A 24,608-nucleotide genomic window follows, 5' to 3' on the forward strand; every position below is an offset into this window, starting at 1 on the left:
GATCGTTGAGATCCAGCAGGAGATTCAGGGGTTGGACAATGAAACTAAAACACCTGGTTTTAGACCACAATAATTTATTAGTATGGTGTAGGGCCTCCTTTTGCGGCCAATACAGCATCAATTCATCTTGGGAATGACATATACAAGTCCTGCACAGTGGTCAGAGGGATTTTAAGCCATTCTTCTTGCAGGATAGTGGCCAGGTCACTACGTGATACTGGTGGAGGAAAACGTTTCCTGACTCCCTCCTCCAAAACACCCCAAAGTGGCTCAATAATATTTAGATCTGGTGACTGTGCAGGCCATGGGAGATGTTCAACTTCACTTTCATGTTCATCAAACCAATCTTTCACCAGTCTTGCTGTGTGTATTGGTGCATTGTCATCCTGATACACGGCACCGCCTTCAGGATACAATGTTTGAACCGTTGGATGCACATGGTCCTCAAGAATGGTTCGGTAATCCTTGGCAGTGACGTGCCCATCTAGCACAAGTATTGGGCCAAGGGAATGTCATGATATGGCAGCCCAAACCATCACTGATCCACCCCCATGCTTCACTCTGGGCATGCAACAGTCTGAGTGGTACGCTTCTTTGGGGCTTCTCCACACCGTAACTCTCCTGGATGTGGGGAAAACAGTAAAGGTGGACTCATCAGAGAACAATACATGTTTCACATTGTCCACAGCCCAAGATTTGTGCTCCTTGCACCTTTGAAACCAACGTTTGGCATTGGCATGAGTGACCAAAGGTTTGGCTATAGCAGCCTGGCCGTGTATATTGACCCTGTGGAGCTCCTGACGGACAGTTCTGGTGGAAACAGGAGAGTTGAGGTGCACATTTAATTCTGTCGTGATTTGGGCAGCCGTGGTTTTATGTTTTTTGGATACAATCCAGGTTAGCACCCGAACATCCCTTTCAGACAGCTTCCTCTTGCGTCCACAGTTAATCCTGTTGGATGTGGTTCGTCCTTCTTGGTGGTATGCTGACATTACCCTGGATACCGTGGCTCTTGATACATCACAAAGACTTGCTGTCTTGGTCACAGATGAGCCAGCAAGACGTGCACCAACAATTTGTCCTCTTTTGAACTCTGATATGTCACCCATAATGTTGTGTGCATTTCAATATTTTGAGCAAAACTGTGCTCTTACCCTGCTAATTGAACCTTCACACTCTGCTCTTACTGGTGCAATGTGCAATCAATGAAGACTGGTTACCAGGCTGGTCCAATTTAGCCATGAAACCTCCCACACTAAAATGACAGGTGTTTCAGTTTAATTGTCCAACCCCTGTACCTGCACCATTATACAACTGCACCAGTGGTGGATGCTGGTCTTTCATGGAGGTGAAGCTCAATTTCAAGATCGCTGATTTCAGGGATTCAGCCTCAGACAGATCATCCAATCATCATGCAGAAGCTGAGCGACAAAGCCCAGCATTTTTACTTCGTTATTGAACTCACTGTTTAAAGCTGTGAAGCTGCAGGAATGAGTGAGAGGAAAGCTGCATCGTTACCAGAGATAAGAAGCTGATTCTGAACAAAAGTTGAGCGCGTTGTAGCGCATATTTAGTCAATGACATGAACACACAACAATACAGGTCCTTCTCAAAATATTAGCATATTGTGATAAAGTTCATTATTTTCCATAATGTCATGATGAAAATTTAACATTCATATATTTTAGATTCATTGCACACTAACTGAAATATTTCAGGTCTTTTATTGTCTTAATACGGATGATTTTGGCATACAGCTCATGAAAACCCAAAATTCCTATCTCACAAAATTAGCATATCATTAAAAGGGTCTCTAAACGAGCTATGAACCTAATCATCTGAATCAACGAGTTAACTCTAAACACCTGCAAAAGATTCCTGAGGCCTTTAAAACTCCCAGCCTGGTTCATCACTCAAAACCCCAATCATGGGTAAGACTGCCGACCTGACTGCTGTCCAGAAGGCCACTATTGACACCCTCAAGCAAGAGGGTAAGACACAGAAAGACATTTCTGAACGAATAGGCTGTTCCCAGAGTGCTGTATCAAGGCACCTCAGTGGGAAGTCTGTGGGAAGGAAAAAGTGTGGCAGAAAACGCTGCACAACGAGAAGAGGTGACCGGACCCTGAGGAAGATTGTGGAGAAGGGCCGATTCCAGACCTTGGGGGACCTGCGGAAGCAGTGGACTGAGTCTGGAGTAGAAACATCCAGAGCCACCGTGCTCAGGCGTGTGCAGGAAATGGGCTACAGGTGCCGCATTCCCCAGGTCAAGCCACTTTTGAACCAGAAACAGCAGCAGAAACGCCTGACCTGGGCTACAGAGAAGCAGCACTGGACTGTTGCTCAGTGGTCCAAAGTACTTTTTTCGGATGAAAGCAAATTCTGCATGTCATTCAGAAATCAAGGTGCCAGAGTCTGGAGGAAGACTGGGGAGAAGGAAATGCCAAAATACCAGAAGTCCAGTGTCAAGTACCCACAGTCAGTGATGGTCTGGGGTGCCGTGTCAGCTGCTGGTGTTGGTCCACTGTGTTTTATCAAGGGCAGGGTCAATGCAGCTAGCTATCAGGAGATTTTGGAGCACTTCATGCTTCCATCTGCTGAAAAGCTTTATGGAGATGAAGATTTCATTTTTCAGCACGACCTGGCACCTGCTCACAGTGCCAAAACCACTGGTAAATGGTTTACTGACCATGGTATCACTGTGCTCAATTGGCCTGCCAACTCTCCTGGCCTGAACCCCATAGAGAATCTGTGGGATATTGTGAAGAGAACGTTGAGAGACTCAAGACCCAACACTCTGGATGAGCTAAAGGCCGCTATCGAAGCATCCTGGGCCTCCATAAGACCTCAGCAGTGCCACAGGCTGATTGCCTCCATGCCACGCCGCATTGAAGCAGTCATTTCTGCAAAAGGATTCCCGACCAAGTATTGAGTGCATAACTGTACATGATTATTTGAAGGTTGACGTTTTTTGTATTAAAAACACTTTTCTTTTATTGGTCGGATGAAATATGCTAATTTTGTGAGATAGGAATTTTGGGTTTTCATGAGCTGTATGCCAAAATCATCCGTATTAAGACAATAAAAGACCTGAAATATTTCAGTTAGTGTGCAATGAATCTAAAATATATGAATGTTATATTTTCATCATTACATTATAGAAAATAATGAACTTTATCACAATATGCTAATATTTTGAGAAGGACCTGTATATATTTGATCACTTATTTTTTTGATATTTTAGGGGAAGCTGAGCTTCCCTTGCAGTCTTAGAGCTGCTATGGATGTTTGATTCTGATTCTGATTTTCTAATCATCTGTCCTAATTAAATATCTCTGCAGCACCGCTCACTGCTACAGCTTAGAAAACATAACTGTTGATATCACATAAGATGCAACACATAGTCAAAGATAAACTGATACAAGAGGATGACCTTTAGGAAGGTTAAGAACAGGCGTAGATAAAAGCAGAACTCACGATCCTGCAGGACCCTAAGATGGGCTGAGGGGGGCCCGGTACCGAAGGTGAATATCACTCCGTATCTGTTCAATTATATACTCTGTACACTGATCATTTTGGCATTAAATCTTGATTTTATAATTAACCATTTCTCATTATTTCACAAGGTAAATACTTTACTGGTTTCACTGGTTGGGTCTCGGAACTGGAGAGAAACGGACCCGGTGGTGAATAGAGAGGAAAGAGCAATCGCCACTGAACTGCACATACACTCATGCGCTAATCATTCAGAGGTAATATTTAAACATAACTGTGAAAAAGTATTTACACCCCAACAGATTTTTTCTGTTTTTGCTTTTTTTTTCTCACTTCAATCTCACAGTCAATACTTACTTTATGATCCCATATTAATGAATTATTGTGTCCCAATTCAGTCCTAATTATACTTGAAGTCAAGTTCAGTTTCTGGTTCCAGAGTTTCTATTTAAGGAAACCCAGCTGATTACTTCACTGACCTCCTCCAGAACAAGCATGTGGCGACAATGGAGAGGAATGACCCAGCAAGAAACATCCGCAGAACCAGAACCAGGCTCAGTGGGAGCAGCTATCAGCTAGGAGGACAGAGCTCAAAAACACAAAGCATTGCTCCAGGTGGATGAAGCTAGATCATTAAGGGCTTTATATGTGAGGAGGAGAATTTTAAATTATATTCTGGATTTAACAGGGAGCCAATGAAGGGAAGCTAAAATAGGAGAAATATGATCTCTCTTTTTAATTTTCATCAGAACTCTTGCTGCAGCATTTTGAATCAGCTGAAGGCTTTTATCTGCATTTTGTGGACATCCTGATAGTAAAGAATTACAATAGTCCAGCCTTGAAGTAACAAATGCATGGACTAGTTTTTCAGCGTCACTCCTGGACAGGATATTTCTAATTTTGGCAATGTTCTGGAGATGAAAGAAGGAAATCCTAGAAACCTGTTTAATATGGGATTTAAATGACATCTGTCGTTATTTATGTTTAAATAAACTGAATGAAACATCATGAGACAAGTGGACTGGACCCATACAGAACTATTCTACTCATACAGATGACTCAGCAGAACACTGACCCAGCTGGGTCTCCTGCAGACGGGTCTCAGAACTCACACACAGGTCTTCAGGAAGCTCAGGTTGAGTGCCTTGCCCAGGGGCACATTAACATGTGGTCAAGGTTCTCTTCCCACTGAACCAAAATAAGAAAGCAGTGGGAGAACTTACTGGGTTAACTGGAACATGATGTGGACCAGACCAGGTTTGTTCAGACACTTTTATTCTCACAATTTATTCAAACAAAACCCAGAATAAGAACCAGTTCAGGACTTCAAACTGTGCTGTTTTCTGCATCTGAACCATCTATGTGGATCTTCAGAACTTCATCTGAAAACAGCCTAATTGGATTTTCAGAACACGCCTTATTTGCTTCCTCTGGGCAGTAAGAGCCTGACCTGAACCGTTCAGAACTTCCGTTTCTTTCCGATGAACTGCAGTGATGTCAGAGCCCTTCGATCAGTGGTTCTGTTTCTGGTTTTCTGCTTAGTCAGACTGAAGAATCAGTTTTGGGCCAGACATCAGAACCAACCCAGAACCACCAGCACTGAACAGAGAGATGAACCGAGGAGGACACTTCCATCTGAAGCTTTAATGACGCTGCTGATGAATAAACAGGAAGTGAGGTCACAGGAGCAGCTGATGATGCGTCAGATTCTGTATGTTTCCAAGGGATCCTCCAGCTCAGGAACCTTGAAGATCCAGCTGAAGCTCAGAGGCTGCTTCCAGAATCTGGACCAGGTCTTCTTCAGGACCAGGATCTTCTGCAGAGCCTTTCAAAATAAAAGCTGCAGTAGCTCTGACTCAATGTTTCCGCCAGGACTCCAGGTGTTGGAAGGTGGCCCCCAGGGCCCAGCTGGTCTCCACCTGGTTGATGGTCCTGGCCAGCTGTGACGGGTCAGAAAACAGCTGATTGATCAGAAACTAATTAGATTACAGATCAATACTCATTTGGTTCTTTGGGTCCAGACTCACCCAGAGCTGCTTGCGAGGGGGGAAGCCCAGCTCCTGCAGCAGGACTGAGATGTAGACCAGGTCCAGACAGAGGAAGGGTCTCTGTGGCTCCAGGAGACCACTGCATACTGCAGGAAAGAGCTGGTTAAAATCCACCAATCACAGACATGTACCAGGTCACATGATCAGAAGCAGGAGCACAGATGGAGGTAAGGATCCAGGTTCATGGAGCTAAAACTACAGACCATCAGATGGGATGCTGCTGCAGCTGGAGAATGATTGATCCAACATTCTGGATTCATTTACCCTGAAACCAAAAATCTCAACATCTGCAGCTTCCAATAACTTCTGCCCACAAGTATTAATAAATACTCTGACATCATCTGAATCTGATTCATTTGTTCTCAGATGGTCCTTTAGATCCTTCTAATCTCGCCTGGCCTGAGACAAGCGTTGCCTCCATGTCTGTCTGACCTTCATGGTCTTCTTCTGGTGGTCCTGATGTCTCCTACATGTGATTAACTCACATTTTAGAGTCAGTGTGAGGAGAACAAGGTGTGAAAGCTTCACTCAAGTTCTGAGGAAGTTCTCAGACCTGCCTGATCTGGGACCTGTTTGAAGCTTGCTAACTAAAACTATGATGACCATCCATGCAGCCAGGGGGCGCTGTCTCACCTCTTTCAGCAGCTTGGATGTAGTCAGAGACTCTGATAGTTCCTCCCTTCTTCTCATCTGCAACCAGAGAACAGAAACAGATCAGAAAATCTGGAACATGAACAGAACCAGTCTGCAGGAGGTAAAGATGACATGAACCAGTTCAGAACCCATTACTGCAGCTGTTTTTATCCGTCATGCTGATGCAAACAGAGAAGCCCTCAGTAAGCTCCACATTCCTGAGAACCTTCACAGATCCAGGAACCATTTGCCCTGAATGGGTCTCATCCTCCCTGAGTCCTCAGTTTGAATGAGTTTAAAGTTCTAATCTCTCCTGGGCTCTTGTTCTGCAGCAGATCTTTGGTCCTATTGGATCCCAACCAGCATCACTTAGGTGATGATGTTCTATCCTTGGAGGTTTCTAAAAAATCTGACTCTCCAGATGGTGGAGATCTCAGTAGCTCAGAACCTTTGGATGGTCAGAGTCAGGAAAGAGACTGAAGGTCTAGTGTAGCAACCTGATCTTCAGCACCAACATAGATCTGCTTTATCCTGCTTGTTCTCCTGCTTTCTGGTCAAATGCAGTATACTGTGTTCTGATTGGTCAATGACACATGAAGGAAAATTAGCTTCATGCTGCTCTTCTGCCCAAAGATCCTGGGACTCCAAGAACCAGGATCCATTGAAGGAGCAGGTCCAGGTACTTGATTTAGCAGCAAGGGTTCAGAAGATTGTTTGTGGCTGTTCACTGTGAGCTGCATTCATCTTGAACCAATCACCTGATTCCTTCTACGTCAGGGAATTACTCTGAACTCTGAAGATAAAACCAATTAAAGTTTGTGGAGCTCAGCAGCAGCTCTCAGAGAGTTTACTTCTGACTGACAATGTGAATATCAAAGTCATGTGGTCTGTCTGTGCCTGCAGGCGAGGAGCAGGGCAGTAGTGTCCCTGACCTTACCGATGACCCCGAGGTCAACGGCGCGGTCGTAGTAGAAGGAGAAGGCATAGAAATCTGCGTCTGCCGCCTCCGACGCCTTGGTCAGCTTCCTGTACAGAACCTTCTGGACCTTGTTCAGGCACGCCTGGTAAACCGGCTCCCCTGCAAAAAAAATCACATAGGTTCCTACCCGCTGCAGCTGCATGATGGGTAATCTCTGAGCTGAGCGACCATTCAGATCACTTTACCTGCCCTCTGACCCCTCACGGTGTAGACGACGTCAGCGTGCTCCCACCTGCCTGAAAACTCTGGGGGAAGGCAAGGGCTGACCAGCTCAATGCTGCCCCCTACTGCAGGAAACACAAAAACACACAATACTTTTATTTAGGTTACTTCCTGTTTCCTGTTCCACACACTCATAGGTTCTCAGTTCATTGGTTCATCTACCAACCGCAGCTCCATCACCAGTGAGGATCAGTTTCCAGTCCCAGAAGCACCCATCCAGACCCAAAGCATAATACCTCCGCTACCATGCTCCCATTTTCTTTCCGTTTCCCCACTTTCTTCTGTCCATCACTCTGATCCAGGACCAGCTTGGCTCTTCTTCATGGTACTCCACACAGCAGATGTTTGATATCCTGACATTTTTCTGATGTTTCTGATTCTTGTTCCTCAGTCTGACAATGATATCAGTGACTTAAATGGAACCAGCTTTCCTCCTCATGGTGAACACCACCATACTCCAGCCTGAGGGATCTTCTTCCAGCCCTGACGAAGCAATGAAACATTCCTAAGGATTTATTCTAAATGTTCAGTAAAAGTGACCCAAACAGAATAAAGTCTTCACAGAAACAATAACTGCTCCATGTGTGTCTGGTCCTCAGTTATTCTGCAGAGAAATGATGCAGTTGAAAGTCACATCCATCACTAGACTCAGACCATCCTGTGGTGGACACCAACAGGCGAGATGAACATGAATCTTATCTGCTCCCACTCTCATTAATAACGAGGCAGAACGAGCTGAGTGGACCTGATCTGCAGCTTCTTCCAGCAGCTAAACCGCAGCAACAGCTGCCAGGCAAGGAATTAATCCAGCAGCGAGTTATTAGAAGATTAGATAATGGCTTATTTATCTGACAGCGAGGACAGCCAGCTGGAAAACAAGAAGAAAAAGAAGGTCAGGCACTTACGGGGCGGAGCGTCCACGCCTCCTAAGATGGCGAGTCGAGCTGACATCAGACCCAGACCCAGATAGCTGCATACAGACAGAGGAACCACAGTTGGATAGGAAGTTACTGACTGATTGGATAATATGTTGAAGGTCCAGAGGAACTAGAGGTTTAGTCTCTGTGTGATTCTATATCAGCTTCAGTCATCACTTTAGAAATCTGACATTAAGGTGGATAAACGTATGCCAATAAAAACGGTTCATATAAACATATAGGTCCAAAACAACCTTCAGTACCGACACCCCGATAATGATCCAAGCAACACCTGCGCCCCCTTTAGGGGGAAAGCCTGCAGATGGAACCGGAGTCGATGCAACTTCTGGAGGTTTTGGCAAAATAAAAGCAGAAAGTAAGCAAAGAAATGTGTCTTATGATACTTTGGGGTGTCATGGCAGATTAGTGAAACATACTGCTGCGTGGTGCAGCAGTAGAGCCAGCACCCCACATACAGAGGCTATAGTCCTCAACGCAACCGTGGGTTCGATTCCCGACCTTGTGCCTTTGCTGCATGTCTTGCACCCTTCTCTCTCTGCCTATTTTCTGTTGATAAAGGCCACTAGTGCCAAAGAAATCTAAAAAGGACAATGAATCATTGCCTTTAAAGTTTTCATTTGTCTGCAAATCAGTGACAAATCAGCAGCTATGTGATGTAATGGTTTGTTTTGTCTAGTTCAATGTTTGAGCTCCTAAAATTAGCTAATTTTAACCTTTCTGACCCCAGAAGTTGCAGTGATCACCTTCAAGCTGAGAAAAGGAGATGGGGCCCTTTCTAGGAGAAGGAAGTGATGTCATTGATTTACAGTCTGCTAGTTACTCTGAATGGCCAGACCGTGTGTGTAGACAGAGACTTTTAAGGTAGCTGTAATTAAACCTTTACTCAAGAAACCTTCGCTTGATCGAGATGATTTGGTTAAATTATCAGGCAGCATAGGATAAATGTTCACTGTTACGCTGATGATACTCAGCTTTACTTATCCATAAATCCTGATTAACCCAACCAGTTAGATGGACTACAAGCATGTCTTGAAGATATAAAAACTTGTCTTTGGACCGGAGTCTTTAAAAAAGAAACTGCTTAGTCAATCATTTAACCTGGATGGCATTAAATTGACCTCCGATAATAAAGTTAAAAACCTTGGTGTTAACTTTGACTAGGACATGTCATTTAAATCTCATATTAAACAGGTTTCTAGGATTTCCTTCTTTCATCTCCAGAACATTGTCAAAATTAGAAATATCCTGTCCAGGAGTGACGCTGAAAAACTAGTCCATGCATTTGTTACTTCAAGGCTGGACTATTGTAATTCTTTACTATCAGGATGTCCACAAAATGCAGTTAAAAACCTTCAGCTGATTCAAAATGCTGCAGCAAGAGTTCTGATGAAAATTAAAAAGAGAGATCATATTTCTCCTATTTTAGCTTCCCTAAATTGGCTCCCTGTTAAATCCAGAATATAATTTAAAATTCTCCTCCTCACATATAAAGCCCTTAATGATCTAGCTCCATCATACATCAGAGATCTGATTGGTCCATATGTTCCTAACAGAGCACTTTGTTCTCAGACTGCAGGTTTACTGGTGGTTCCTAGAGTCTCTAGAAGTAGAATGGGAGGCAGATCCTTTAGTTATCAGGCTCCTCTCCTGTGGAACCAGCTCCCAGTTTTAGTCCGTGAGGCAGACACCCTGTCTACTTTTAAGGCTAGGCTTAAAACTTTCCTTTTTGATAAAGCTTATAGTTAGAGTGACTTAGTTTATCCTGAGCTATCTCTGTAGTTATGCTGCTATAGGCTTAGGCTGCTGGAGGACATAATGACCACTTTCACCCTCTTCACTACATTCTCACACTACTCTCTAATTTTGCATTATTTGCTGTTATTTCAGCTTTTAACTTTGTTCTCTCTTTTCTCTTCCTAGAAGCTACACCTGGCCTGACTCTGTGTCTACCTGTGACACCTTTCTGGAGAGGGGAATTGTCTGAGCTTCTGCTGGCAACAACTTAATGCTCACCTTCTATAGATGATCCACATGACCCTGTCTTTCAGTGTTTAACCCTTTCTCTCTCCTAGACATGTCTACTGACTGAGCTTCTACTGTGACTAACTCTATGTTCTCTCTTTCAGACTCTAACCTTGAAAACTGGATCAGAGTTTATCTGTTCTTTCTTTCTAGATGAATCGACTAAAGGAGCTACATCCATTAACATTTACTTTTCCTTCCCATAGAAAGTACTCCTGGATCAGTGCTTCTTTGTTCTCTTTGTGTCTCTGCTCTGTTCTCTCAAACCTCCAGTCGGTCGTGGCAGATGGCCGCTCACACTGAGCCTGGTTCTGGTTCTGCTGGAGGTTTCTTCCTGTTAAAAGGGAGTTTTTCCTCTCCACTGTCGCTACATGCATGCTCAGTATGAGGGATTGCTGCAAAGTCAACACCAGTGACTGTCCACTGTCTCTACATGCTCATCCAGGAGGAGTGAATGCTGCAAGTCACTGACTGGATGCAATCTGCTGGGTTTCCTTAGATAGAAAAACTTTTTATCCAATTTGAATAAATAACTGAATCTGACTGAACTGTTCAATGATTACGATTAATATGAATGTATGAACCTGACTGTTGTGAAGAACCTTGAGACGACATGTGTTGTGAATTGGGGCTATAGAAATAAAGCTGAATTGAATTGTGTGTATACCTGTGTGTGTAGACGGTGTGTGTGCTGTTGAACATCTGGAAGGACCTGATGTCGTTGACTGGGGACGTCTGGATCGTTTTCTGTACAGAAGATAAGAAACAAACTTAATTCCTTAACACTGATACTGGATCAGTTTCTGCTGCAGGTCAGAGGCTCTAAAATGGAGCCACCCTGGTTGTTTGAGGAGGACAAAGTGGGTTTTCCTTTCCGGGTCATCTCTGAATGATCCTCACCTCATCACGAGGACTGAAGGTGATCTGAGTCGAGCCACCGCCTAAATCCAACATCCCCACAGTGGGTGAGTCAGAGCTGTGAAGACCACCTGAAAGGAAACAGAAGGATCTAGTCATTTATCACATCAGAACCAAACTTCATGGACCAGATCCAAAACCTGCTGAAAACTCACGAGAGGTTAGGGTTTACCCTGTGGTGATCATATGCTTCTCTCTGTGGAGACCAAACTGGGCTTCAGTCCTTCAGCACCGAGGACCTAAGAGGATGGTTAAATGGTCCCAAACTGGTTTTACTGGAGTTCTGATGGGTTGTTGTTCCAGCAGCAGCTAAAAGCTGAACTGTTTGCTCTTCTTTAACAAACTACAAATGTTCTGTATCAGTTCTCTATCAGCAGTCAGAACATTCTGGATGTAACTATGTGACACTCTGGGAGCGTCTTCCTGAGTTTGGACCAGCAGGTGAACTCAGGTGGAGCCGGACATGCCGGTACTTTTTGCTGTTGGACTGTCTCTTGTAATTGGATGGAACAAGTTTGGACTGTGTTGCGTTCACTACAGCTCGTTAATTCAGCGCCTTAGCAGCTTGGACTCAAGTAGCAGCAAAATAACCAGGCAGAACCACATGGGTGGTTCTACAGGAACGTTTAGACTAAGCTCAGAACCACGGCCCCCTCCATTAGGATCCCATCATATCTAAGTGTGTGCTCCCATTTTTCATTGGTTCAAACTGGACTTTGGTCCATGATGGGTGTGACAATAACTGGTTTGGATGCATCATGTGCTGGTTCTGCAGCTGGTTCTATCAGCCCTCTGAGGAGCCATCTCTAAACAAAGCGCTTTAAATGTTCAGACTGAGGATCGGTGCCACCTGCAGATCATCTGACCTCCATCAGTGAGAACAGAATCATCAGAACAGTTCAACAGGAGTCCAAATGCTGAGGCTTTGATAAAAGCTTCAGTCCGACCCGATTGGTTCCTTCAGTTGTAAAACTGCTCTGCTGAACAGAATAATTCCCAGTATCCTCCTGGTGGCTTTCAATTAAAAACTGGACTAAATTAGACTTGATGGAAGTGAATTTCATTCCCAATCGGACTACTCTAGAATCTAATAAATCTGATGATACGGGCCGTAATGAGAGGAAGTGGATTAAAACACAGGAACTGGACCTTGGATTGAATTCTATTTGGATTGAAGCGGGCTGGATGTAACTAGGACCCAACGGCTAACAGCCAACATCAAGAGTTCTAACTTCCATCGCTCCAAGGGTCAGTGAGTGCACCATGATGAGGAGGTGAAGATGAAGAGGCTGGGTAAAGGCAGAAGAACCGAACCTGTTCTCAACTGGTCCAAATGAAGTATTGGTTTCCTACAGAACCAGTTGCTTTAGGTCCAGTCCTCCCAGTTAACACGAAGAGGGCTGCTGGTTTAAACCTTGTCTGCATGAGATGAAAGTCCAAGAAGAAGATGAGGTGAGCAGGTGAGATGGTTTCTATTTGCTGCACCTTCAGAGGTGAACAATCGTTCTTCAAAATGCTCACAGAGAAAGTTGCAACCACCTTAGAGATGGGTTTGGGTTAAAAGATCCATCTGGATCAACAAACCAAATCCACTTTTAGAAAAACACCTCAGTGCGTAGATGCAGCATTTTCACCTGTGCTCCAGGTGTTAAAGGTTCAGATCTGATCAGTACATCGTGTCAGAGACTGAGGTGTTGGTGAGGTTCTACCTACCGGTGAGGAAGTTGATGGTGATCCAAGCAGAAATTCCTGAAGGGAGAAGAAGAAGAAAACCACCTGATCATGTTCTGCTTGTCAGAGAACAGAAACATCATCTGAAGGCAACATTACAAACAATAAGAGGAGAAGCAACATCATCTCCAGACATGTTCAGGTGGAGTTTAGTTAACTCGGCAGAACCACGTCCAAGTCGCTTTCATTTCTGGAAGGTCTGAAGTCTGAAACATCACATGTTCTGCTGTTGAATCTGTTTATGGTCTTTAGTTTCAATTTAGTCATTTTTATTTAATTAATCTCTTTATTAATTTATTATTTAACAGAAATTACCTGTTTTCACATTTATGAACAAACTGAAGTGCATGGTCGAATTCATGAAGTTCTCAGTGGTTCTGAACATGGGAGTCCTTCTAGTTCTGAATGCAGATGGAGAGGCAGCTTCATAACCAACATTTAGATGAGACAGCATCCAAGGGAGGTAAATTACAGTCAGAACAAAGAGATTTACCTTCTCAAAGACCAGCGGCCTCATGTACGTATGCACAAAAAACCTCGCAATGTTTTACACACAACTCAGCATGTACTAAAATGAACGTTGCGTGAAAATGTGAGGAAATCCACGCAAACGTTTTGCAATCAACAATAATAAACTAAAGAGAACTAAACCTCCACTAAATCCACTGAAATATGACTCCTTCCAGTTTAATTCATGGAGCATCAAACCTGATGTTTCTTCATGAGCTTTTATGGTTTAAACCAGAGCGATGAAACTGAATCACATTCAGCTTCAATAACGTAACACAACTCAGAAAATGATGGAAACAAACGACTTCAGAAAATGATGGAAACAAACGACCTCAGAAAATGATGGAAATAAACGACCTCAGAAAATGATGGAAACAAACGACTTCAGAAAATGATGGAAATAAACGACCTCAGAAAATGATGGAAACAAACGACTTCAGAAAATGATGGAAACAAACGACCTCAGAAAATGATGGAAACAAACGACTTCAGAAAATGATGGAAATAAACGACCTCAGAAAATGATGGAAACAAACGACCTCAGAAAATGATGGAAACAAACGACTTCAGAAAATGATGGAAATAAACGACCTCAGAAAATGATGGAAACAAACGACTTCAGAAAATGATGGAAATAAACGACCTCAGAAAATGATGGAAACAAACGACTTCAGAAATGATGGAAATAAACGACCTCAGAAAATGATGGAAACAAACGACTTCAGAAAATGATGGAAATAAACGACCTCAGAAAATGATGGAAACAAACGACTTCAGAAAATGATGGAAATAAACGACCTCAGAAAATGATGGAAACAAACGACTTCAGAAAATGATGGAAACAAACGACCTCAGAAAATGATGGAAACAAACGACCTCAGAAAATGATGGAAACAAACGACCTCAGAAAATGATGGAAATAAACGACTTCAGAAAATGATGGAAACAAACGACCTCAGAAAATGATGGAAACAAACGACCTCAGAAAATGATGGAAACAAACGACCTCAGAAAATGATGGAAACAAACGACCTCAGAAAATGATGGAAACAAACGACTTCAGAAAATGATGGAAATAAACGACCTCAGAAAATGATGGAAACAAACGACTTCAGAAAATGATGGAAACAAACGACCTCAGAAAATGATGGAAACAAACGACCTCAGAAAATGATGGAAACAAACGACCTCAGAAAATGATGGAAATAAACGACTTCAGAAAATGATGGAAACAAACGACCTCAGAAAATGATGGAAACAAACGACCTCAGAAAATGATGGAAACAAACGACCTCAGAAAATGATGGAAACAAACGACCTCAGAAAATGATGGAAACAAACGACCTCAGAAACTGATGGAAACAACCTCAGAAAATGATGGAAACAACCTCAGAAAATGATGGAAACAAACGACCTCAGAAAATGATGGAAACGACCTCAGAAACTGATGGAAACAACCTCAGAAAATGATGGAAACAACCTCAGAAAATGATGGAAACAAAAGACCTCAGAAAATGATGAAACGACCTCAGAAAATGATGGAAACAACCTCAGAAAATGATGGAAACGACCTCAGAAAATGATGGAAACGACCTCAGAAACTGATGGAAACAAACGACCTCAGAAAATGATGGAAACGACCTCAGAAACTGATGGAAACAAACGACCTCAGAAAATGATGAAACGACCTCAGAAAATGATGGAAACAAACAACCTCAGAAAACGATGGAAACGACCTCAGAAAATGATGGAAACAACCTCAGAAAATGATGGAAACAAACGACCTCAGAAAATGATGGAAACGACCTCAGAAAATGATGGAAACAAACGACCTCAGAAAATGATGGAAACAAGCGACCTCAGAAAATGATGGAAACAAGCGACCTCAGAAAATGATGGAAACAACCTCAAAAAATGATGGAAACAAAAGACCTCAGAAAATGATGAAACAACCTCAGAAAATGATGGAAACAAAAGACCTCAGAAAATGATGGAAACGACCTCAGAAAATGATGGAAACAACCTCAAAAAATGATGGAAACAAAAGACCTCAGAAAATGATGGAAACAAGCGACCTCAGAAAATGATGGAAACAAGCGACCTCAGAAAATGATGGAAACAAACGACCTCAGAAAATGATGGAAACAAGCGACCTCAGAAAATGATGGAAACAAGCGACCTCAGAAAATGATGGAAACAAACGACCTCAGAAAATGATGGAAACAAACGACCTCAGAAAATGATGGAAACAAACGACCTCAGAAAATGATGAAACGACCTCAGAAAATGATGGAAACGACCTCAGAAACTGATGGAAACAAACGACCTCAGAAAATGATGAAACAACCTCAGAAAATGATGAAACAACCTCAGAAAATGATGGAAACAAACGACCTCAGAAACTGATGGAAACAACCTCAGAAAATGATGGAAACAAAAGACCTCAGAAAATGATGGAAACAAACGACCTCAGAAAATGATGGAAACAAACAACCTAAGAAAATGATGGAAACAAACGACCTCAGAAAATGATGGAAACAAACGACCTCAGAAAATGATGGAAAACAAACGACCTCAGAAATGATGGTACCACGACCTCAGAAATGATGGAAACAACGACCTCAGAAAATGATGGAAACAAACCCTCAGAAAATGATGGAAACAAACGACCTCAGAAAATGATGGAAACAACACCTCAGAAAATGATGGAAACAAACGACCTCAGAAAATGATGGAAACAAACGACCACTCAGAAAATGATGAAACAACGCCTCAGAAAATGATGAAACGACCTCAGAAAATGATGGAAACAAACGACCTCAGAAAATGATGAACAAACAACCTCAGAAAATGATGGAACAACGACCTCAGAAAATGATGGAAACAAACGACCTCAGAAAATGATGGAAACAAACGACCTCAGAAAATGATGAAACAACCTCAGAAAATGATGGAAACAAACGACCTCAGAAAATGATGAAACAACCTCAGAAAATGATGGAAACAAACGACCTCAGAAAATGATGGAAACAAACGACCTCAGAAACTGATGGAAACAACCTCAGAAAATGATGGACACAAAATACCTCAGAAAATGATGGAAACAACCTCAGAAAATGATGGAAACAAAAGACCTCAGAAAATGATGGAAACGACCTCAGAAAATGATGGAAACGACCTCAGAAAATGATGGAAACGACCTCAGAAAATGATGAAAAGACCTCAGAAAATGATGAAACGACCTCAGAAAATGATGGAAACCTCAGAAAATGATGGAAACAAAAGACCTCAGAAAATGATGGAAACGACCTCAGAAAATGATGGAAACGACCTCAGAAAATGATGAAACGACCTCAGAAAATGATGAAACGACCTCAGAAAATGATGGAAACGACCTCAGAAAATGATGAAACAACCTCAGAAAATGATGAAACGACCTCAGAAAATGATGCAAACGACCTCAGAAAATGATGGAAACGACCTCAGAAAATGATGGAAAAAACCTCAGAAAATGATGGAAACAAAAGACCTCAGAAAATGATGGAAACGACCTCAGAAACTGATGGAAACAACCTCAGAAAATGATGGAAACAACCTCAGAAAATGATGGAAACAAACGACCTCAGAAAATGATGGAAACGACCTCAGAAACTGATGGAAACAACCTCAGAAAATGATGGAAACAACCTCAGAAAATGATGGAAACAAAAGACCTCAGAAAATGATGAAACGACCTCAGAAAATGATGGAAACAACCTCAGAAAATGATGGAAACGACCTCAGAAAATGATGGAAACGACCTCAGAAACTGATGGAAACAAACGACCTCAGAAAATGATGGAAACGACCTCAGAAACTGATGGAAACAAACGACCTCAGAAAATGATGAAACGACCTCAGAAAATGATGGAAACAAACAACCTCAGAAAACGATGGAAACGACCTCAGAAAATGATGGAAACAAACAACCTCAGAAAACGATGGAAACGACCTCAGAAAATGATGGAAACAACCTCAAAAAATGATGGAAACAAAAGACCTCAGAAAATGATGAAACAACCTCAGAAAATGATGGAAACAAAAGACCTCAGAAAATGATGGAAACGACCTCAGAAAATGATGGAAACAACCTCAGAAAATGATGGAAACAAAAGACCTCAGAAAATGATGGAAACAAGCGACCTCAGAAAATGATGGAAACAAGCGACCTCAGAAAATGATGGAAACAAGCGACCTCAGAAAATGATGGAAACAAGCGACCTCAGAAAATGATGGAAACAAGCGACCTCAGAAAATGATGGAAACAAGCGACCTCAGAAAATGATGGAAACAACCTCAGAAAATGATGGAAACAAAAGACCTCAGAAAATGATGAAACAACCTCAGAAAATGATGGAAACAAAATACCTCAGAAAATGATGAAACAACCTCAGAAAATGATGGAAACAAAAGACCTCAGAAAATGATGGAAACAAACGACCTCAGAAAATGATGGAAACAAACAACCTCAGAAAATGATGGAAACAACCTCAGAAAATGATGGAAACAACCTCAGAAAATGATGGAAACAACCTCAGAAAATGATGGAAACAAACAATCTCAGAAAATGATGGAAACAACCTCAGAAACTGATGGAAACAACCTCAGAAAACGATGGAAACGACCTCAGAAAATGATGGAAACGACCTCAGAAACTGATGGAAACAACCTCAGAAAACGATGGAAACGACCTCAGAAAATGATGGAAACGACCTCAGAAAATGATGGAAACAACCTCAAAAAATGATGGAAACAACCTCAGAAAATGATGGAAACGACCTCAGAAACTGATGGAAACAACCTCGGAAAATGATGGAAAAAACCTCAGAAAATGATGGAAACAAAAGACCTCAGAAAATGATGGAAACGACCTCAGAAACTGATGGAAACAACCTCAGAAAATGATGGAAACAACCTCAGAAAATGATGGAAACAAACGACCTCAGAAAATGATGGAAACAAACGACCTCAGAAACTGATGGAAACAACCTCAGAAAATGATGGAAACAACCTCAGAAAATGATGGAAACAAAAGACCTCAGAAAATGATGGAAACGACCTCAGAAACTGATGGAAACAAACGACCTCAGAAAATGATGGAAACGACCTCAGAAACTGATGGAAACAACCTCAGAAAACGACGGAAACGACCTCAGAAAATGATGGAAACAACCTCAGAAAATGATGGAAACAAACGACCTCAGAAAATGATGGAAACGACCTCAGAAAATGATGGAAACGACCTCAGAAAATGATGGAAACAAGCGACCTCAGAAAATGATGGAAACGACCTCAGAAAATGATGGAAACAACCTCAGAAAATGATGGAAACAAAAGACCTCAGAAAATGATGGAAACAACCTCAGAAAATGATGGAAACAAAAGACCTCAGAAAATGATGAAACAACCTCAGAAAATGATGGAAACAAAAGACCTCAGAAAATGATGAAACAACCTCAGAAAATGATGGAAACAAAAGACCTCAGAAAATGATGGAAACAAGCGACCTCAGAAAATGATGGAAACAACCTCAGAAAATGATGGAAACAACCTCAGAAAATGATGGAAACAACCTCAGAAAATGATGAAACAACCTCAGAAAATGATGGAAATAAAAGACCTCAGAAAATGATGAAACAACCTCAGAAAATGATGGAAACAAAAGACCTCAGAAAATGATGGAAACAAGCGACCTCAGAAAATGATGGAAACAACCTCAGAAAATGATGGAAACAAAAGACCTCAGAAAATGATGAAACAACCTCAGAAAATGATGGAAACAAAAGACCTCAGAAAATGATGGAAACAAGCGACCTCAGAAAATGATGGAAACAACCTCAGAAAATGATGGAAACAACCTCAGAAAATGATGGAAACAACCTCAGAAAATGATGAAACAACCTCAGAAAATGATGGAAATAAAAGACCTCAGAAAATGATGAAACAACCTCAGAAAATGATGGAAACAAAAGACCTCAGAAAATGATGGAAACAAGCGACCTCAGAAAATGATGGAAACAACCTCAGAAAATTATGGAAACAACCTCAGAAAATGATGGAAACAAACGACCTCAGAAAATGATGGAAACAACCTCAGAAAATGATGGAAACAACCTCAGAAAATGATGGAAACAACCTCAGAAAATGATGAAACAACCTCAGAAAATGATGGAAATAAAAGACCTCAGAAAATGATGAAACAACCTCAGAAAATGATGGAAACAAAAGACCTCAGAAAATGATGGAAACAAGCGACGTCAGAAAATGATGGAAACAACCTCAGAAAATGATGGAAACAAAAGACCTCAGAAAATGATGAAACAACCTCAGAAAATGATGGAAACAAAAGACCTCAGAAAATGATGGAAACAAGCGACCTCAGAAAATGATGGAAACAACCTCAGAAAATGATGGAAACAACCTCAGAAAATGATGGAAACAACCTCAGAAAATGATGAAACAACCTCAGAAAATGATGGAAATAAAAGACCTCAGAAAATGATGAAACAACCTCAGAAAATGATGGAAACAAAAGACCTCAGAAAATGATGGAAACAACCTCAGAAAATGATGGAAACAACCTCAGAAAATGATGGAAACAAAAGACCTCAGAAAATGATGAAACAACCTCAGAAAATGATGGAAACAAAAGACCTCAGAAAATGATGGAAACAAGCGACCTCAGAAAATGATGGAAACAACCTCAGAAAATGATGGAAACAACCTCAGAAAATGATGGAAACAACCTCAGAAAATGATGGAAACAAAAGACCTCAGAAAATGATGGAAACAACCTCAGAAAATGATGGAAATAAAAGACCTCAGAAAATGATGAAACAACCTCAGAAAATGATGGAAACAAAAGACCTCAGAAAATGATGAAACAACCTCAGAAAATGATGGAAACAAAAGACCTCAGAAAATGATGGAAACAAGCGACCTCAGAAAATGATGGAAACAACCTCAGAAAATGATGGAAACAACCTCAGAAAATGATGGAAACAACCTCAGAAAATGATGGAAACAACCTCAGAAAATGATGGAAACAAAAGACCTCAGAAAATGATGAAACAACCTCAGAAAATGATGGAAACAAAAGACCTCAGAAAATGATGGAAACAAGCGACCTCAGAAAATGATGGAAACAACCTCAGAAAATGATGGAAACAAAAGACCTCAGAAAATGATGAACAACCTCAGAAAATGATGGAAACAAAAGACCTCAGAAAATGATGGAAACAAACGACCTCAGAAAATGATGGAAACAACCTCAGAAAATGATGGAAACAACCTCAGAAAATGATGGAAACAACCTCAGAAAATGATGAAACAACCTCAGAAAATGATGGAAATAAAAGACCTCAGAAAATGATGAAACAACCTCAGAAAATGATGGAAACAAACGACTTCAGAAAATGATGGAAACAAGCGACCTCAGAAAATGATGGAAACAACCTCAGAAAATTATGGAAACTACCTCAGAAAATGATGAAACGACCTCAGAAAATGATGGAAACAACCTCAGAAAATGATGGAAACAACCTCAGAAAATGATGGAAACTACCTCAGAAAATGATGAAACAACCTCAGAAAATGATGGAAATAAACGACCTCAGAAAATGATGAAACAACCTCAGAAAATGATGGAAACAAAAGACCTCAGAAAATGATGGAAACAAGCGACGTCAGAAAATGATGGAAACAACCTCAGAAAATGATGGAAACAAAAGACCTCAGAAAATGATGAAACAACCTCAGAAAATGATGGAAACAAACGACCCCAGAAAATGATGGAAACAAACGACCTCAGAAAATGATGGAAACAACCTCAGAAAATGATGGAAACAACCTCAGAAAATGATGGAAACAACCTCAGAAAATGATGAACAACCTCAGAAAATGATGGACATAAAAGACCTCAGAGATGAAAACAACCCTCATAAAATGATGGAAACAAAATACCTCAGAAAATATGGATGACAAAAACCTCAGAACATGATGGAAACAACCCTCAGAAAATGATGGAAACAAAAGACCTCAGAAAATGATGAAACAACCTCAGAAAATGATGGAACAAAAGACTCAGAAAATGATGAAACAATCGACCTCAGAAAATGATGGAACACAACCTCAGAAAATGATGGAAACACCTCAGAAAATGATGGGAAACAACCTCAGAAAATGATGAAACAACCTCAGAAAATGATGGAAATACAACCTCATAAAATGATGCACAACCTCAGAAAATGATGGAACAAAGACCTCAGAAAATTGATGTGAAACAAACTCAGAAAATGATGGAAACACCTCAGAAAATGATGGAAACAAAAGACCTCAGAAAAATGATGAAAACACCTCAGAAAATGAATGGAACCAAAGACCTCAGAAAATGATGAAACAACCTCCGAAAATGATGGAAACAAAAGACCTCAGAAAATGTTCAACAAACTCAGAAAATGATGGAAACAAACGACCCCAGAAAATGATGGAAACAAACGACCTCAGAAAATGATGGAAACAACCTCAGAAAATGATGGAAACAACCTCAGAAAACGATGGAAACGACCTCAGAAAATGATGGAAACGTCCTCAGAAAATGATGGAAACAACCTCAGAAAATGATGGAAACGACCTCAGAAAATGATGGAAACAACCTCAGAAAATGATGGAAACAACCTCAGAAAATGATGGAAACAACTTCAGAAAATGATGGAAACAAACGACCTCAGAAAATGATGAAACACCTCAGAAAATGAGGAACGACTTCAGAAACTGATGTAAACAAACGACCTCAGAAAATGATGGAACAAACGACCTTCAGAAAATGATGGAAACAAAAGCTCACTCAGAAAATGATGGAAACAACCTCAGAAATTAGAATGATGGAAACAAACGACCTCAGAAAATGATGGAAACAACCTCAGAAAATGATGGAAACGACCTCAGAAAATGATGCAAACGACCTCAGAAAATGATGAAAAGACCTCAGAAAATGATGGAAACGACCTCAGAAACTGATGGAAACAACCTCAGAAAATGATGGAAAAAACCTCAGAAAATGATGGAAACAAAAGACCTCAGAAAATGATGGAAACGACCTCAGAAACTGATGGAAACAACCTCAGAAAATGATGGAAACAACCTCAGAAAATGATGGAAACAAACGACCTCAGAAAATGATGAAACAACCTCAGAAAATGATGGAAACAAAAGACCTCAGAAAATGATGGAAACAAGCGACCTCAGAAAATGATGGAAACAACCTCAGAAAATGATGGAAACAACCTCAGAAAATGATGGAAACAACCTCAGAAAATGATGAAACAACCTCAGAAAATGATGGAAATAAAGACCTCAGAAAATGATGAAACAACCTCAGATCAGAAAATGATGGAAACAAAAGACCTCAGAAAATGATGGAAACAACCTCAGAAAATGATGGAAAACAACCTCAGAAAATGATTGAAACAACAGACCTCAGAAAATGATGGAAACAACCTCAGAAATGATGGAAACAAAGACCTCAGAAAATGATGGAAACAAGACCTCAGAAAATGATGGAAACAAACCTCAGAAAATGATGGAAACAACCTCAGAAAATGATGGAAACAACCTCAGAAAATGATGGAAACAAACCTCAGAAAATGATGGAAACAGACCTCAGAAAATGATGAAACAACCTCAGAAAAATGATGGAAACAACCTCAGAAAATGATTAAACAACCTCAGAAAATTATGGAAACAAACGACTTCAGAAAATGATGGAAACAACCTCAGAAAATGATGGAAACAACCTCAGAAAATGATGGAAACTACCTCAGAAAATGATGAAACAACCTCAGAAAATGATGGAAACAAAAGACCTCATCAGAAATGATGAAACAACCTCCAGAAAATGATGGAAACAAAAGACCTCAGAAAATGATGGAAACAACGACCTCAGAAAATGATGGAAACAACCTCCAGAAAATGATGGAAACAACCTCAGAAAATGATGGAAACAACCTCAGAAAATGATGGAAACAACCTCAGAAAATGATGGAAAAGACATCAGAAAATGATGAACCGACCTCAGAAAATGATGGAAACGAACCTCAGAAAATGATGGAAACAAGACCTCAGAAATGATGGAAACGACCTCAGAAAATGATGGAAACGACCTCAGAAAATGATGAAAGACCTCAGGAAAATGATGTCAACGACCTCAGAAAATTGATGGAAACACCCTCAGAAAATGATGGAAACAACCTCAGAAATGATGGAAACAACCTCAGAAAATGATGGAACAACCTCAGAAATGATGGAAACAAGACCTCAGAAAATGATGGAAACAACCTCAGAACATGATGGTGATGGAAACAACATCAGAAAATGATGGAAACAACCTCAGAAAATGATGGAAACAAACGACCTCAGAAAATGATGGAAACGACCTCAGAAAACTGATGGAAACAACCTCAGAAAATGATGGAAACAACCTCAGAAAATGATGGAAACAAAAGACCTCAGAAAATGATGAAACGACCTCAGAAAATGATGGAAACAACCTCAGAAAATGATGGAAACGACCTCAGAAAATGATGGAAACGGACCTCAGAAAACTGATGGAAAACGACCTCAGAAAATGATGGAAACGACCTCAGAAAATGATGAAACAACCTCAGAAAATTATGGAAACGACCTCAGAAAATGATGGAAACAAACAACCTCAGAAAACGATGGAAACGACCTCAGAAAATGATGGAAACAAACAACCTCAGAAAACGATGGAAACGACCTCAGAAAATGATGGAAACAACCTCAGAAAATGATGGAAACAAACGACCTCAGAAAATGATGGAAACGACCTCAGAAAATGATGGAAACAAACGACCTCAGAAAATGATGGAAACAAGCGACCTCAGAAAATGATGGAAACAAGCGACCTCAGAAAATGATGGAAACAACCTCAAAAAATGATGGAAACAAAGACCTCAGAAAATGATGAAACAACCTCAGAAAATGATGGAAACAAAAGACCTCAGAAAATGATGGAAACGACCTCAGAAACTGATGGAAACAACCTCAAAAAAT

At 40.9% G+C, this 24,608-nt stretch overlaps 1 protein-coding gene across 3 annotated transcripts in view; it reads right to left on the reverse strand.

Annotated features, from left to right (window-relative positions):
- Nucleotides 1–4,753: 4,753 nt before the first annotated feature.
- entpd6 (ectonucleoside triphosphate diphosphohydrolase 6) overlaps nucleotides 4,754–24,608 on the reverse strand; it is a 44,728-nt gene continuing 24,873 nt past the window's right edge. For 2 of the 3 annotated variants that reach the window (XM_047352215.1, XM_047352217.1), the window contains 9 exons: nucleotides 12,969–13,004; nucleotides 11,238–11,326; nucleotides 11,005–11,084; nucleotides 8,283–8,347; nucleotides 7,341–7,442; nucleotides 7,109–7,254; nucleotides 6,177–6,233; nucleotides 5,523–5,629; nucleotides 4,754–5,435 (listed from right to left, as the gene is read on the reverse strand). In XM_047352215.1, the coding sequence (XP_047208171.1) occupies nucleotides 5,324–5,435; nucleotides 5,523–5,629; nucleotides 6,177–6,233; nucleotides 7,109–7,254; nucleotides 7,341–7,442; nucleotides 8,283–8,347; nucleotides 11,005–11,084; nucleotides 11,238–11,326; nucleotides 12,969–13,004 (794 nt within the window). In that variant the 3' untranslated portion in view covers nucleotides 4,754–5,323. The remainder of the gene's footprint in view (nucleotides 5,436–5,522; nucleotides 5,630–6,176; nucleotides 6,234–7,108; nucleotides 7,255–7,340; nucleotides 7,443–8,282; nucleotides 8,348–11,004; nucleotides 11,085–11,237; nucleotides 11,327–12,968; nucleotides 13,005–24,608) is intronic. The other variant, XM_047352216.1, reaches the window with a different exon arrangement.

This window comes from Girardinichthys multiradiatus, chromosome 22 (genome assembly GCF_021462225.1).
Source record: "Girardinichthys multiradiatus isolate DD_20200921_A chromosome 22, DD_fGirMul_XY1, whole genome shotgun sequence".
In the NCBI taxonomy this organism is placed as follows: domain Eukaryota; kingdom Metazoa; phylum Chordata; class Actinopteri; order Cyprinodontiformes; family Goodeidae; genus Girardinichthys; species Girardinichthys multiradiatus.